The sequence below is a fragment of the Armigeres subalbatus genome, chromosome 2 (assembly GCF_024139115.2).
Source record: "Armigeres subalbatus isolate Guangzhou_Male chromosome 2, GZ_Asu_2, whole genome shotgun sequence".
NCBI classification, from domain to species: Eukaryota; Metazoa; Arthropoda; class Insecta; order Diptera; family Culicidae; genus Armigeres; species Armigeres subalbatus.
Window position 1 is genome coordinate 300,563,974 of NC_085140.1, and position 13,075 is coordinate 300,577,048.

The following is a 13,075-nucleotide window of genomic DNA, read 5'->3' on the forward strand; positions in this document are numbered from 1 at the left end:
GATCGTCCTTTTCCTATGATCTATGCCTTAGTTATTTCTGTGTTGCACGTTCTACCGAAACTATTCCTTCTGCTATACCTTCCACACTAACAGCTCCAAAATCTTCCATAGCACCTATGAGAGGACGTAGAGTTCTCTGCACCTCTGTAGTAAGAGATGCAGCTCTCGGTGGTCACGGGTGGAAGTGATACTACTCTCATGCCATAGTGCTTGTAACACCCGCTAATTTTTGCAAACCGCTTATTTTTTTAAATCTTTATTAAGGTGTTTTTTCAATTTTAAATTAAGTTCAACACCGCGCGAATCGCCTAAAACCAATGCTAATACCATAACAATTGCTCAAACTGGCATTTCCTATTTGTCCTACCCACGACTCGCAACGTGGATGCGCCTCTCAAAGCCATTCAAAAAGGTTGTTCAATAAATCGTGCGGAATCATGAAGATTGGTTTCTGAGATCTATGATACAAAGAAGGACTCCAGAAGAGTAATAATGGCCTCTAAATCGCTAAAAAAAATCTCAAAGGTGCAGCCCAATCGAGTTGTAATGCTAAACATAGTTTAAGTACATTGATATTTTTGAAATCTCAATAATAACTATTGTTACGAACGACGAGAAACCAGCACCTAAAAAGCTGACTCATGCAGCATGCAAACACGAGTCGTGCCATAAGACGTCCGAAAACTTTCAGTTGTTGCTCCATCCAACAACTATCGTATAACTGTATTGTATGAAATAGTAATCCTTAATATTTATTTTATATGAAGCCCCTTTTCAATCATTAATAGTAGGGGTCTGGTGCCGAAAATTTAACTTACGGGTTGCTGCTGTCGCACAGTAGGACCAATCTTCAAAAAGACGGTCAAAAACCACTTTTTCAAACTGATCGAAATTGTTAACTTGGGCCACGGATTTTTAGTAGAATAGTTAAAGATGGTGTGAACACAGTTTTGAGTCATTTGAATCGGACGGACGTAATATCAGGTCCAGGGTAGAAATATTTCACAGTCAATGCAGTGAAAAACATGGATCTCAGTATAATCTGCAGTCGCTTTCCTCGCCGCCGTGGTGAGTGCGACTGGGTGCAGCCTAAAAATCATTTCCAGCACCGACCATTCAGTTTCGCATTCAGCCACTCACAAGTCGCTCTGACATGCTGCTCAGTTCGCGCCTTACCGTATGACTGTGAGTGGCCCATTTAAACGCGTGGTGATTTTTTTCAATTTGCTGGGTGAATGTGTACATTTTGCTGTGGTAAATTTCATCTTCGCGGGTGAGTTCTGTTGTTTACTTTTCTGCCTCTCCGGGAATGTGAGGTTGATTTCAAAGCAGGAAGAAAATAAAAAAAATGAAATAAAAAAACATGACCTTCACCCAGTGCTGCCGAATATTTACAACCCTGATCAGCATAGGCGTAACTAGAGTCTCGGTCTAGGGGGGGCCATGGCACCAGCTGGTGGGATGTAATTTTCAAAGGCGATTTAAAGCACTGTGCGCATGGATTGCAATAGAAATTGTTTGACTAAGTTTATCGCTCATTCGTCCTAGAACTAACATAAAAAAATCGCGAATGATACAATTGATTTCCAATGATGCTGTGATTGCTTCAAAACGCTGTGTCTGTGTCAACTTGTCTTCTCTATGTTACTAAATGTGGATAAGTGTGTAATCTAAGATTCAAGAATCTTCTTCGAATTATCTATACATGAAATTCGATATGAGTATATTTCTGAAAGTTTTCAAGCATTTCCATGATTACTTAATGCATAAAGCTCTCGATTTTTTTGAAACTTGAAATTTTTGAAACTCTTTAGATGTGGAATAAATTCCACGAAATTTTGTCATAATCAATATAAGTATTCATGCAATTCCAAAATGTATGCTATGTGCTGAAATAGTTAAGTACCGATGAACACAAATTTGGAATCCTAAATTTTTTATGAGTCATAAATTCATGAGTCATAAAATTATGAGTCATAAATCAAATTCCAGAATAACATAGAGTTTTTGTAGTTACTGACGTTAGGAAGAGGCTTTATTATAGTTTTCTGAATAGGTGAGAGATTTCTCTGCAAAAATCAAAGAGACTTGAGAAGCAACCAAATCGATCTGAATTGTGCTGCAAAAGAAATGTTTTCTGATACGAACTGGTTTCTAAATCTATTTTTTTTATCCTGAAAAACAAATTCTAACTAAAGCAGACACAAAAGAGTTTTCCGATGATCCTTATGAAATCGCCAAAAAATTAAATGGAACAGGATCTTTTGAGGATTATAAAAATATTTCTTGAATGCAATCTCTGTTGTGAGTGCGAAGGTTGCCTAAGTTTTGTCCTAATACTTTCAATGGAATGCGTTGTTGATTTTTCTGTCATTGTAACAAAGATTCTTAAGTTTTATAATTTTATATCTTTCTGTGCCAGAATTATATAGCGAGAGCAAAAAGCTCCATAGGAATTTGATCAACTGTTTTGCGGCATACCTTGCGATTAACTCGAATATTTTCGAAAGAATAGTCGTTCATTGACCGGATTTGTGTACATGTGCTCATTTTGATGTAGTTGCTTCAGTCTTTTTTGAAGCGGATGGTAGTTTAATAGAACAGAAATATTTATATCTTAATACAATTATGTTTTTATGTTTCTGCAACCAGGATACTAGTCAAACAAATGCAGAACAAATTTATTATGTGAAGCTAGCAACTGAATTAGAAGCGGCATTGATTTTAGCTTAAAAACCGAGAAAATGTTCCCGGGGGTCCAACTTAAATATTTCGATGCTTTGCTGAACAAATGGTCATAGATGTGATAACGCAACAAAAAATATGTTTATAGAATTCATAATAAAAATTAAGAAATATGTAAATGAAATAAAAACTGACTAAGTTGGAATTACTTTTCAAAATTTTCTGGGGTTTGGGCCACAAGTAGGTCTGGAGGGGGCCAGGCCCCCCCCGGCCCCCCCTTATTTACGCCAATGCCGATCAGGTCACGATTTACACCTCTACAGATTTACCTTGTTCAGGAACGAAACAAAACCAATTCCATATGCTTAAAAAAATCCTATCAAAATAACTCTTAGTATAAAATGCAGGTCCTGCAAAAGCCCGATTTATTTTCGAAAACGCAGCATTCTGATCACTAGCAGCAGCCAAACGATCATGTGAATCTTATATATTTTTTTTGCCTCAACTATAGAGTCCTAGACTCGAGAGATGCGGCCTCGAACCGTGTATTGTGGCGTCAAATTGTTGATTCAGTGTTATCTGTTTAGATGTTAACTAAATAAATGAAATGAAATGAATGAATAGAGTCCTAGACTGACGGTCATTCGATAAAATACTGCTGAAAGTTACAGACTCCACCGTGGTGAACATATTTTGAGCAGTAACCGCCTGATAGTTTTCTGCTGCAACCGCTCCCAATTTCACCGGGGTGATTAAATTTTCTCTGTTATCATCTGTGAAGCACAATAACTCTCTCTTATGTAAATGTAATAGGATAGATTGACTTTCAATCATGCCCCTTTCCAATTACTAACTTAACAGTCCGAAAATATCGATGACGAATAATTGAGAATCACTACTTTTAAAAGTCTAATAAAGTCCTTCCAAATCTGTCTAGAAAACACAGACGTAGTCCTACGTCAAAATGCTCTGTTGAAATATGTTTGTGAAGTCATTTGATACGTCGCATACATGTGTTTTGGAAGCTGTTTTTATTTTTCATGATGCAGGCTTCGACAAGAGACCATTGATAGGTCGTATGATGGAAGTCGGAGCTTACAAATCCGACTACATACTTCTTCTTCTTCTTCTTCTTCTTCTTCTTCTTATTGGCATTACATCCCCACACTGGGACAGAGCCGCCTCGCAGCTTAGTGTTCATTAAGCACTTCCACAGTTATTAACTGCGAGGTTTCTAAGCCAAGTTACCATTTTTGCATTCGTATATCATGAGGCTGACACGATGATACTTTTATGCCAAGGGAAGTCGAGATAATTTCCAATCCGAAAATTGTCTAGACCGGCACCGGGAATCGAACCCAGCCACCCTCAGGATGGTCTTGCTTTGTAGCCACGCGTCTTACCGCACGGTAAGAAACCAGGTCCCCGGGATAATTCTTTGATGTGACCAATTTTAACAAATGCAACGAAAAAACTCACTGTTCGTAAAAATAATCATTCTGTGAAATTCGTCCTAGATCAGCATTTTTTCTTCATTCACAGCTCTTACTCAGCAATAAAGGTGGCCACCAGCGGGTCTTCCGGAAAACTCAGAACGTACGTAAAGTACGTCCTAATGCAGCATTTTTTAAAACCATTTCTGATTATGACCTGAAGGAGTTATTTCATAGTCAATACTCTTTACCATACAATAATTGTCACTTCCTTTACCTCAAGTATATAATACCCCAAGAATATACTACGCAAACAAATAAATGATTAGTTTTGTTATTATAATATTAAAATAGTAGTCATTGATAATAATAACCACATGAGGTATTGTAATGTTTATCAATACCTGAGTTATTCGACAAGCGTGATGTATTTGTCAAGGCCCCTTAAAATCCTTAAAATACCTCATTGAGGCATCATACCTACTTGAGGTACAACTATGAACTTTCCCCTACTCAATGTACTGTAACTCGATGTGGATTCTAGTTAGTATGATCAGTTTCCTAATGCTAATTTCGATAATAATATCGAGTTGCCAATTTAATTGGAAGGTAGTAAATGTAATTGGATGTAGGAAAAGTTTTCTTTCGTTCATTTCTAATTCTAGCTAGCAGTTACTGCTTGAATAGTCAAGTTGTTCTAGCCTGTGATGAGACTTGCAGACTTGACTTTTCCTTGTTCTTCTTTTCATCACAGTTGACCATCGATGTTCAACTGATTCACCTATGTGCCGTGTAGACTGGTCTTAAGGTCACTCCTGACGGAATCCAAGATTAAAAGTGCTCGCGTTTTCGCGGGCACACCACTCGATACGGAAGCAACGCACAACTGTCATTTTTATTATTTCACGCATGCTGCGACGCAGCAAAGCTAAATCAACAAAAATGACAGTTGTGCGCCGCCTCTGAATCAAGTGGTGTGCCCCCGAAAACGCGAGCACTTTAAATCTTGGATTCCGTCAGGAGTGACCTTAACGCAATGAAAAGCTATCCAATTCGCGAATTGCGAATTCTGGATGCATCTGACAGTTCTCTCTTTTATCAATTGGATTTATTTGTCAGGCTCAGACTGGTATAACACTTTACGGAGCCTAGACTATTTATGATATAGCCCAACCTTCATTGGTCGATATTGAAGGAACCGTCGAACCATGGAAATATCGATATGTGGAATATACAATCCTTGAGCTGTTCGAAGTGACTTTCACTGTAACCCAGAAAATAATGTTTTAATATGACATAATTTGCTTCCAGGAATCAATATCGAGTTATAGAACATCGACTCATGTAGCATTGACTGCATTTACAATCAATTTCGTTATTGAATAAGCAAGAATATGCAGCTGGAGTGGGCAGCAGGGACTATGTCCAAAGGCTTGACGATCCCTCCCCAGGCCATCTACGAGTTGTGGGGCTTGCCTAGGATGTGGTTGGGTTTGACAATGGGCCCTGATTAACTCCTATAAAAAGCTGCATGTATTCGCAAATATGCCCCATCAAAGCGACCGTGTGCCGCTCAAAGCTTGCCGACCGTGTGGCGCTTGGAACATGGAACTGCAAGTCGCTAGGTTTCGCAGGTTGCGACTGGATGATCTACGATTAATTACATCGCCGCAACTTGGACGTCGTGGCGCTGTAGGAGATTTGCTGGACAGGACAGAAAGTGTGGAAAAGCGGGCATCGAGCGGTTACTTTCTACAATAGCTGTGGCACCACCAACGAGCCGGGAACCGGCTTCATAGTGCTGGGAAAGATGCGCCAAAGTGTGATTGGGTGGCAGCCAATCAACGCAAGGATGTGCAAGCTGAGGATAAAAGGCCGTTTTCTACTATAGCATCATCAACGTGTACTGCCCACATCAACATGTCGAAGACGAAGTACATGATAGAAAGAGGTTCAAGAGAAGACAATGTGAGCCACCCACCGCGAGTTTGCATCGGTGGTGACGAAATCGAGGTGGTTGAAGAATTTGTGTATTTGGACTCACTGGTGACTGCCGATAACTGCCAGCAGAGAAATTCGGAGACGCATAGTGGCTGGAAATCGTACGTACTTTGGACTCCGCAAGACGCTCCGATCGAATATAGTTCACCGCCATACCAAACTGACAATCTACAAAACGCTCGGTAGACCGGTAGTCCTCTACGGACACAAGCCCTGGACGATGCTCGTAAAGGATCAACGTGCATTGGGAGTTTTCGAAAGGAAAGTGCTGCGTACCATCTATGCTGGGGTGCAGATGGCGGACGGTACGTGGAGGAGGCGAATGAACCACGAGTTGCATGAGCTGCTGGGAGAACCATCCATCGCCCACACCGCGAAAATCTGACGATTGCGGTGGGCCGGTCACGTAGCCAAAATGTCGCACAGGTTAAAATGGTTCTCAACAACGATCCGACGGGCACAAGAAGGCGAGGTGCGCAGCGGGCAAGGTGGATCGATCAGGTGGAAGATGACTTGCGGACCCTCCGTAGACTGCGTGGTTGGCGACGTGTAGCCATGGAACGAGTTGAATGGAGAAGACTCTTATATACCGCCATCGGGGGTGACAATGGGTCTGGGGGGTGAGAATAGGTCATCCCTCTCACCGGCAGTCTGCAGGTCATACAGCAAAATCGTTCAAAAAGGTCTCTTATATTTTAGTCTTCTTGCACTCAGATACATTCAATCTATTCTACAAGCATTCTAAGTGGTTGAAACAGTGACCCATGCTCACCCCCATTTGACCCATTGTCACCCCCGACGACGGTACCGTACCTGCCATTTCGGCCTTAGTCTGAATAAATAAATTAAAAATCATCTTCTTTTTAAAACTGTAATAGTTTTGACTACCTAATTCTGTTTTATTTACCCTCGGTACTTCTATCTTTTTCTTATCTTTTTTCAATGTGGTACAAGCATTGTAGCTCAGAATCATTAAAAAAAATCAGAACTATTTCATAAAATGCGCTTGAGGAGAAAAAGTTCAGAAAATTGTGATCAAGAATTGATATTTTTCTTGTATTTGAACAACATTTTGGGTCGCGCGGATCGGATTTTATGCGGCGTTGAAATGGTGCGGATTTGATTTTGGTCGGCGCGGAAAATACTTCAAGATCCCCGTAACAGCCTTATCAAAGTGTTCATAATTATGTCTATAGATGCTCTGGATCTACGAAAGAGAAATTTCGCTAATAAAGCTTTGAGTTATCATAAGTATAGATATTAGAAACGTTCTCAGATTATATAAATTGTTCCCATAAATTGTGGAGGGTTCCTCCATAAATTGTGGAAATATTTTCAAGAAATTTTGGAGGATTCCGTACATTATAAAGAATTCATCCGTAAATTGTGAAAATTTCTTCATTTCTTCCGTTTGCAGAAATTGTGAAGAAATCCTTCGAAAAATTCTTTCGGAGTTCTCCACAAGTTTCCTGTTGACTTGATACGAATAAATTTTTTAATATTGAGGCTTACATCTTTGTACCCACACATAAATTTATCAAGTTGAGTCAATTGAGAACTGGTGCAGAGATTCGGAGGACTTCAGGAAATTCATCATGAAATTATTAGGAATTCTTTCTCCAAGAATTCTGGAAAAATACCTCTCCCAGTGTATCTGACAAATTCCGCCTTCAATAATTTTGGAAAATTCCACCTCAAAGAGTTATGAGGAATTTCTCTTCTAAGAATTTTGGGGAATCCATTACTTGCTTTGAGTATGCTCACAGGGGTACATTAGAAGTTTTTGAATCAGTTTGGTGCAAGGCATCTTAAGTGAAATTTCTCAAATTAAAAAAAAAATGATAATTCGTTTACATTTTAAACATTTTAAGAAGAAATTCACGTTAGAGCCACATTTTTCGCGGATCGGTGTAGGAAACCAGCAACCGATACTATCGCTTTATTTATCTTCCAGGAGAGCAAGGGAGTTTGACTCCGAAAATGCTGGTAAATCCTTTGTTACAGGAATATAGAAAAGCCTCCCTATATGGAGTTCTTTATTTGAATATTCTGTGGAATTTTTCCAGTAGAATTCCCCAGAATTATTGAGAGTGATTTCTATAATTTTGGAGTAATGCTTCACATCTTCCGGAGGAATTCTTCACAATTTACGGAGGTATTCTGAAGTATGTCCGGAGAGAATTCTCCTCAATTTATGGAGATTTTTCTTATTGGCATTACATCCCGCAGGGCTGGCATTCTCCTCAGAATAGTCGAAATGTGTGTGTCTTTCGCACTCCTCAAATACCGGAGAGAGTGTGTTTCAGCAAGGAGGCCTCTCTGCGTTTCTGCTCTGCTTAATAAATAATTAAGATATTTTTGTGTTTGGTGGCTTTAAGGATGTCGGTGGGCAAAACTTTTCGAAAGCCTGGGTATTACTAGCCTTATTTCTCCCCACCTATCGCTTCCCAAATAACAATTTTCGTGCTTGTTAGATTTATTTAAATCTTATAGCGGATTTATGACAGCAGTCACCATGGCTAGTTGCTCAGATTTTTTGGCGATCTTATTGCTATCAATATCCTATATCAATAACCTCTAATAAATCTGCTCGAAAAGCTTCATACGTCAAATGCCGACTGGTCTTGTTAGCAGCTCTACGGTTGTAACGAAAAGCATAATAAGTACAATTTTCAAAGCTTGATCAAAGCCATAATTTTGGGTCGTAATGTGGTCAAATGAATAACCCCAATAAGAATATTCATTGCAAAGGGTTTATAACGGTGTTTAATAAGAGCAAAATTTTTTTGATCGAAATCTATGATGGCCATATTGGAAATGGAGAACCATCTTCAAGTCAGTGAAATTTATCATTGGAATTTATGATTAGACGGTGTTTTCGCCGCAAAAGACACGTTTTTGGTAAACGGTATAAAAAACAAACACATTTAATTTAGTGAAAATTTATATTATTGATGTTATAATAATTTTAAATTCATTGCCCAAAACTATATTATTTTGCGGGCGCGTAGTGCTTAATCTCATTTTTGCACTAGCTTTCACCATGGAATCGAGCGCGCACCTCATTTCCATGAAAGTACATTGAAAAAAAATTGAAAAAGTATTATTTTGTAGTCATCCTCATCATGATTTTCATCAACACTTTAGTTTGTTATTATTTCTTTGCAAGTTTTTGTTTCTCTTTTTTCAAAGCAACATTTTTGACAGCTGCGGCAGCCGAATTCCCTTTTTTGCGGGCGGCTTGAAACGGATTTTTATGTACTCTTATTAGAGGTTTATAGTGGTAATCTAGAGAGGGCCATTTGGACATATCTTACTCTTATAGTGGTCATCAGAAGGTAATCCTGTAGTAATGGATTTTATTGTCAGTTCTTGTAATTCGATCTTGAAAACCATTTCTAGAGCGGAATAAAACTTGAAATGTTACTTGGGATTGTTACTGACGATTTCTAAATACATTTCATCATCAATCTTGGAGAGTGTTAAAGTTCTAGAATCGGAACAAAAACAGAAAACATTGAACTCATATAAAGTTCCATTAATTCCATTTCAGTCATATTTTTGTTATCTCTTTTTAAAATATGTTAGTTTTCCTAATTTTTTGCAATCCTACAAAAAAACAATATCGTTTCCAAGAATATTGCACAAAATGGCACAACTTTGTGTTGGCCCAACTTTCCCCGGTATGATTATCTCACTCTTCGGAATCGTCCTCACAGGCCTCTGGAGAATATCTCCACAATTTATGCATGAGCTCTTCACAATTTCTGGAGAATATCTCAACAATTCATGGAAGAATTCTCCACATCTTCTGAAGGATATTTCCAAAATTTACAGAGGAATTCCACCCAGTTTCTAGAAAAAAGCTCCACATTTTCCTAGTATATATGTATCCTTTGGAAAAAAAACAGCTCAGCGCTCTTACATTAATTTATTTATAAATAAATTTCCCTATGTTAGTTACTTAAAATTTTACTTAAAGATTGTCATCCGATGAATTTTTGTATCTTTTATTGTGTCATACAGATTTATATATTTATTCTACATAAAAAATGTAAACCTTGTGCTACTGTTGGTTTCTCTTTTAGTATACGTTTACATCAATATATAGTTCACTTGTACTCTTGTGGCCAATTGTTGACCTTTGCGTAAATTAACATCAATCAAACCAAATCAGCAAACCTAAAGCGCCATTGCCTACCGATTCCTGCCAATAAAAGGAAAAATGCGCAAAACATAAAAAAAACACCATCAGAACCATCCAAGGGAAAAGCTCGGAACCGGTCGGTTGCGCGTGTCGGTGATTAAATTCCGATTCCTGCTTCACTGCTATAGCTGCTACCTACGCCACGAGGATCCCATGAACGTCGATCGTCAACACGTTTTACCATTGCATGTTGTTTTTTTCCTTTTCTTTGACTGAAAACCGACAACAAGAAACCATGCGAAGAACAGCAAGAAGTTCGAAACACGCGCAACCCCGCGCGGCCACCTCTGCGCACCACTTTCGGGCCAACAACAATTCGCACATCGCCACCGCACACACCAACCGATGAACGATCGACCGAAAATACCTACTTAACAGTGAGGTCCTCGGCGCGGCCCCCCCATCTATGCGGGCAGGTCTTGATTTGCAAGCTGTATCAGTTCGAAAGCGATGATCTAGGCAATCGCTCTTTTGTTTGTCGTTGCCACCGCTAAAGGCGCCGCACCTCCTTCTCATGGGCGTGGTAAGGTCCCTAATTGGGTAAAAGGATTTCATGTTTTAGAAAATTGCAAACATTTCCAAGCTAATTTTAATGCTAAATCGTATGAAGGCTTTTCAGTGAACCATTTTGAGCCTGTTGTCTTGGTGTCAAACTTGCAAGAATAGAAAACTTTTAATACATACGGTAGTTTGTCCAGCATCATTCAAATTATGATCAAGCACCACTGTGATATCATGAAACCTGCTACTATCTCTATCAGTAGCCATATATTTTCTATTAAAAATACTAATGTCATGCCACCCACCCCTCATAAAACTACGCCAATGCTCACTCTATAATCTGGATCAAACTTGCAAATACCAGAACCGCCCAAAATCGACGGACGGAGACGCGCGGCGTAGATGCGGCGGAGTTCCCCCTAATCCTAACCTAACGCAAATATGAATGACTAAGCAGTCAGTGCGGTAAGGCAAGTGTTGCTGCTGCGACGACGTTGCGGTTCGGGGTGGTATAGGGGGTATGCCGAAAATAAAATTTCTTTGTGTGTGCGGATCAAAAAAAAAAACGTAAACATACTTTTGGTTGCTTGGATCAGTTTCGTTCGTCTCCGCTCAACACCATCGCAGAAGGGTCGAACGTCTTGCGATTGGATTTTTCCAGCGAATGTATGTAGGAAGGCACCGCCACGGCTGCACGAAGGAAGTCGAAGTGCGTATCGATCCTTTGGAAACCACGACGCGACCGACCAATACCTACGCACCAATAGGTGCGTAATTGCACGCATGTGTCTCGGTCCGCACGCACCGGTTCGGAGCTTTTTCGATGTTTTTCCGCGTAGGAGCTTTACATTCGTACGCATCTACACATAGCAGTGCGTCACGACTTTATGTGTGTAGATAACACGCGCGGGCCTTATCGTACTCCGCATATGGGTGGTATGGGTGTTTTGTGCTGCTGCCCCTTTTCGTGTTTCGGGCTAGGTCGCTGGGTGCGTTAGGAGGCAAGCGGTGGATCGCGAACGCCGTCAGTCTCCTGCAGAACGTCGTCCGGTGCTAACACGCGAGAAGATACGGATAGAGAGCGATCGGAGCGTGGTTCGGTTGTAGTTCTTTTTTTTTTGTTTTTATGTACTACTGCAAGGGAAAAGCCCTCCCCCGAATTCGGTCGGGAAAACCGAGACAGTGAGAACCTAGAACTGGAGTTGATTTTTGTGTTGGGGTGGTGGGTGGAAAACGCAGCAGAAGAGTATATTGCCTTACAAGACGCAAGGGGGATTTCAAAAAGGTTTATATCGAGGAGAATCGTTTTGGAAGTGTTTACTGTCTGTGTCCAAGTGTCTGTATCAAGAAAAATTTGTGAAAAAAGAATATTCTAAAAATAAGTGATAACAATACACCATAACTGGAAGAAAGTAAAAGTCTGATATTTGTGAAGAGAAGAGTTTTGTGGATTTTTATAAGTGAGCAGTTATCTGAAAGCAGAGCAGCGAGGAAACAATGGATTTGTTTCAAAGAAAAGACTGGATTAAGGATATATTATCGAAGTCGGGTACGGAGATCAAGGAAGTTCCAGCTGAAGGTATTGTGACCGATTCCACGAAAGTTTGGTTTTAAACTTAATTTAGTGAATATCTAAGCAATTTGTAGATCACATATTGAATGGTTGAACTGATTAAAGAATGTTGAGAAAATAAAGGACCGAAGAAACATTTCTCAAATCAGATTGCGAAATACATTAAAGGGGCCTTCCGTAGCTAAGTGCACCACTGCAGTGATATAACTCGTGACAAAACGAAAATCATGCTGAAGATGTCTGCGTTTGGATTCCTATCCTGTCTGGGATTTTTTTTTTCAACATCCCTGGAGTTATGAGTATTTGTTCGATATTCACATCCACATCCATTCACATTCATTGCAGTTGATAATTATGAAATTACAATAGTTCGAATCAGATATTTTGAACAATGACTGAAAATTTTGACAATGATTGAATTTGGCGGAACTTACGTTTTACTCTTGTGCATGATGATCTGTGTGCTATGAAATGGCAGTAACAAGTTAATCACTGAAATGTCAGCAATGAGGAAGACATAACAGAATTTTAAAATGTGATTGAACATAGGTGTCTTCCCATCGCTTAATCAATGAAATGAAAATTATGTGTTACCAAATCATAAAGTGCTTTCCAGTACTTGATCTACTAACGAACTATTATGACCGTTTACGACTGTAGTCGTTTGTTTCCCTG

General features: G+C 39.5%; 1 protein-coding gene across 2 annotated transcripts in view; it reads left to right on the plus strand.

The window, feature by feature from the left end:
- LOC134212490 (Krueppel homolog 1) overlaps window positions 1-13,075 on the plus strand; it is a 95,038-nt gene that overhangs the window by 63,277 nt on the left and 18,686 nt on the right. Inside the window, exon 1 of one of the 2 annotated variants that reach the window (XM_062690394.1) lies at window positions 11,846-12,406. The exons of the other annotated variant lie outside the window; for it this stretch is intronic. Coding sequence (XP_062546378.1) covers window positions 12,325-12,406 — 82 coding nt within the window. The 5' untranslated portion in view covers window positions 11,846-12,324. Of the gene's footprint in view, window positions 1-11,845; window positions 12,407-13,075 lie in introns of those variants that run through there. 2 annotated transcript variants of the gene reach the window in all.